This window comes from Perna viridis, chromosome 2, assembly GCF_037379345.1.
Source record: "Perna viridis isolate PV_CMFRI_1.1 ecotype Kerala chromosome 2, ASM3737934v1, whole genome shotgun sequence".
NCBI lineage: Eukaryota > Metazoa > Mollusca > Bivalvia > Mytilida > Mytilidae > Perna > Perna viridis.
The window spans coordinates 64,083,949-64,088,518 of NC_142446.1; the positions used below are offsets into that span (position 1 = coordinate 64,083,949).

General features: G+C 32.8%; 1 protein-coding gene across 1 annotated transcript; it reads left to right on the forward strand.

Annotated features, from left to right (window-relative positions):
• Nucleotides 1–386: 386 nt before the first annotated feature.
• LOC148626448 (uncharacterized) lies at nt 387–4,015 on the forward strand. Its single transcript, XM_088571224.1, has 3 exons — nt 387–889; nt 1,151–1,238; nt 3,312–4,015. Exons 1-3 carry the CDS (start codon nt 473–475, stop codon nt 3,692–3,694), a joined length of 888 nt encoding a protein of 295 aa, XP_088427350.1. The 5' UTR covers nt 387–472; the 3' UTR covers nt 3,695–4,015.
• Nucleotides 4,016–4,570: the final 555 nt, after the last annotated feature.

The window sequence follows — 4,570 nt, forward strand, 5'->3', positions numbered from 1 at the left end:
CTTCTGTAGAGCTAGCACAATAAAAATACGACTCAGTGTATCAGACTAGTAAAAGCAGGATTTTTATCGATCTTTGTGATAAATTCTCTGCCAGTTCATAAAATAGAGCGTCACGGAAGAAATCTAGATGAAATTGCTTAGCGTTGTCTACTTTCATTTCCTGGTTTATTATTTACTATCATTTTCTCTTCTTTTATGAAAATATCTTCAAATCGAATTGCCATTTCAAATAATGTAATTTTCGTGTATGAAACAGGAAACTCCACATTTTCTATATATGTATGTATGTATAAAGTTTTAATAGGAATTTATCAATGGGGTTTCCCTTTTTCATACTATAAATGAAATGAGATGGTTTGATTCAAACAGTTCATTATTTGCAATTTGACTATCGTTAAGAATACGAATCATTTCAGGCAAATCTCCGATATACTTACTGTAAGATCGATTAACGTAATAATTGGAAAGTAAGATGCAGACAGAACTACCAAACATGATATGGAATTCACAATTCGAAAATCCACATACTGGACCAGTTGTCATAACTACTGAAACCAATCACCATACAAAGATGGGGAATAATTCTACACAAACAGTTCAAAAAGCTGTTAAATTCTTTATTTACTGTTTTGGTTGTTTTATATCATCGGTAGTGTTAATATGTTTATGCGGTTCTTGTTACTGCATTCTCCATTATGGAATTTCCTTTGATACGATATTGAACCATTGGAACTATAAAACCGCGAAAAATGTTCTTACGATTACCGACGAAACAAGCTTGTGTATACCAATGCCAAATTTTATACACAATCTACACTGTGATATAAATTCCCCTAAAAGTACCTGCTGTGTATCGAATTCTTCTTCATATAAATTTCTCTTCCGAATGGTATGTTATTATTTCATTTTGTGACAGAATGAATAAAAGAAGTAATGTTATATTATGTTATATATTACAGAATCATTATTTATTTTAAGTTAAATCTTTATATCGTTTGTCTTATATTCCAAATTATCTCCAAAAGAATATCAAAATGTATTGATTCTATAAAATCCAAATTCAAATTTTCTTCCCATGTATCAATAAAAGTTATTTTAACTATTATCTCTTGATTAAGAATAGTCATATCTATTATTTGTTACGTTATAGATAAATCAAGAGAAGAGAAGACAAACAACAAAATCTGAAAACAAAGTATGCAGCCATTTGAACCTGGCCCCAGAAAACTTATCAAGATGTAAGTAACTTACGCAGGGCTAGACTACGGTGCATGTCACATCATTAATTTGATTCTCTATCCTACATAATAACATCTAATTGAACTGTTCCGTACTACCATACATCGTGTACTAAGTTACAGCCCTAGATTAATCCTACGAGACGCTGGTATAATATTGATTTGTTGTGACATGCATCATTAATTTCGAGTTCGATTCCCTCGGAGGGAACGACCAAAAATTTGCATCGCAACATTGACAGTTCTAACATCGTTGGGAATTTTTCAGACCTTTCTATGCGTTTACATATCTTCCCTGTATCAATTTGATCCGATAGAGCAGTGTAGCGAATAGAGTCGTCACATTCTGAGACGTTGTATAATATTGATTTGTTGTGACATGCATCATTAATTTGATCCTCTATCCTACATAATAACATCTAAATGAACTGTCCCGTACTACCATACATCGTGTACTAAGTTACAGCCCGAGATTATTCCTTCGAGGAGGAATGACCCGGCCAGCGAAAGCTATATTTTATGTAGCCTAGCTGGCCGAGTGGTCTAGGGCGCTGGACTTTGTGCAGGCGGTGTTGCCATAGATGTCACAGTGGTACGAGTTCGAGTCCCACGGAGGGAACGACCAAAAATTTGCATCGCAAATTTGACAGTTCTAACATCGTTGGGAATTTTTCAGACCTTTCTATACGTTTACATATCTTTCCTGTATCAATTTGATCCGATGGAGCAGTGTAGCGAGTCGTCACATTCTGAGACGTTGTATATATATATATTTGTGCTCATGTGAATACGACACATTCTTTAACCAATGGATTTTGTATTACACAAGTTCTAGTATTGTTCACTTTGCATTTGAACTAGTTCAACATACAAATCACTTCCGAATTATATATGTATATATATATTTCAACTAAATCTCGAGGTCAATCACATATTTCCGGAAAATGATTATAAAGCTCGTATTCGTTTCGTATTGTAGTTGAGCTTTCTTTACAAAGCTCTAAAAGAGAATTGTAAAGAAATGCTAAGTTTATTACTAAGTAATCATTTTTCAAACTTACATTGCCAGACAAGTATTACTATACTGTCATTCAATGATCGTTTTTCCCTTATATAAGGGAGACCAACAAATTTCCGCATTTGCTACAAATAGGTCAAATTGTGTTTACGGTAATAGTCTTTAAAATTAGATAATTTTCGTTGTACTTTGAATTCTAAGAATATAGACGTATGTTTTAAAATTGTTAGAAAATAAAGTAAAAATTAAGTAAGGCCTTATTCGATTAATCAAACCCCAGCTTCCTTTTCATCTGCAACCGCACAGGTGGTTTTAAGTGTAAATTTTAATAATACAAAGTGATATATACAATACATTTATCGGGTAATTATCCGTGTTTAGGGACGTCATTTATATATATATTTTTTTGTATAATTCACTCTTGAACAAAAATTATTAATTTTAAACAAAGAGCAATAGTTTACTTTTGGGAACATTGATTTTTCTTTTGGGAATTGGAAGCTGGACAGTAGTGAAATGGAATCCTATATGGTGTAAAGGGAAAGTTTATACTATACAAGGGATGTAGGTACATATCATTGTAAAAAACCAGGCAGTTGTACCTACGCCTAAATACTATGAAAAACTGTTTATTGCTGCAAATCGTTCATCACATCCACAAAATCATCATAAAACTTATGAAAATGCAGAGATAGCGTTTTGAAGAGGGATATATGTAACCTTTTATATTAAGAATAAAAGACTTTATAACCTTGTAATGCATTTTGGCTTATTTAAGATGAAAATTTGTACAAGTGTGTCATGGGTAAATTCAATTTATTTCACGAAAAAAGTTTCTCAATATTCACCGATGTTTCAGTGTTACCGTACGGTATGCCTAATGATTACATGAATTTGTAGCAAATTCTGAAAAAATGAAAAATATTAAGAAAATGCCGCGTACATGTATTTATAGAACTTGGCTGTGATGTTTTTATACATTCTTAAAAGCTTCCGACATTCCACAATTTTCCATATATAATATCCTCATTGGATAGTTTTTTTATTCATTGCAGATGCATTACCATGGAAACCAATACGGAAATGTTATTTAAACGGTGGCACTCGGGAAGGAAACCAGGTTACCATAGAACGTGATGGGGATGTGTTTTTGTATCTCTCGTTTACATGGAGATTTCAGGAAACCTACAAAGAACCGCCCAATAGATTTATTAGAACGTCAATCAAAGTCCAAAGTCGAAACCCAACAACTGGAATAAAAGAAGACAGAACTTTATTGAATAAAAGTACTGAAATTTTTAAGGAGCATTATAGTTTTGAACAAACTTTTCTTTATGAAACATTCCGATTTAAAAAGGGTGATCAAGTTTTTGTAGAAGTATACCCATCGAAATATATTAATACTGAATATTCATACTTTGGTTTTGTCAACTATTGACAGGGTAGTTGATGATTCATTCTAAAAAAAATGAAGTAGCTGTGATGATGGCACTATTGGGTGAGAATTACTCGAAGTTACTGCGAGCACACGAGGAGCAAACCAATGCCTAAAATCATATCCCTACAAAGCGGAGAGGTTTGGTCGCAAATACCAGTAGTTCAGTGATGGAAAATTATGTTGTTAGTTGTTAAAATGCTAGATATATAAGTAAAAGGATGAGTCACAAAGTGAAGTATTGAAAACTTCTTGTTGAACACTGTTTGCTGTGCTATGTTTACATTTAACACCATTTCAGTAATAAAATATGTTGAAAACTGACTTTTTTATATTATACCGCAAAATAAACGCCAAATATGTTTTACATTATAAAAGGTTATTGAAAAAATCCATCATACATCTGCTGTTAAATTGTTTATAGATTTTTTTTTAAATTACAAAAACTGTGAGCAATGCTCACTAACTTGATACCCCACTCCCTATTTAATGACATGCACCATTTGACATCCATTTTGATTTAGATCAAAATCTAAAATAAGAGGTCACAATGGGAACATGTACTAAAAAACTGTGAAAGGTTCATTCATACAAGACAATGAAGGAGGAGTAAATGATATGTCCCTCATGCTCCCATATTCACAAATGACATGAATTGATTAAGGTCAAAATCTGCAATAAAATGTGCTCAGAGTATTTCAGGAGTAATAGATGAGAAATGTCACCCTTGTGCACTGGAATAAAGGAAGTACGGACATCCGGGATGACGACGGACACCTCTATCGCTATATATACTTCATCCTTGCAAGTGGGGTAATATAATAATACGAAACAGGGATAAATAAACAACTACCAAAGGAAAGAAAACTCCTGAACTAA

Bases quoted from the DNA above. Each gene is read 5' to 3' on its own strand.
- LOC148626448 (XM_088571224.1), top strand. From the start codon at position 473: ATGCAGACAGAACTACCAAACATGATATGGAATTCACAATTCGAAAAT. The intron at 890-1,150 runs GTATGTTATTAT...GTTACGTTATAG, and splicing joins ATAAATTTCTCTTCCGAATG to ATAAATCAAGAGAAGAGAAG. The intron at 1,239-3,311 runs GTAAGTAACTTA...TATTCATTGCAG, and splicing joins CCCAGAAAACTTATCAAGAT to ATGCATTACCATGGAAACCA.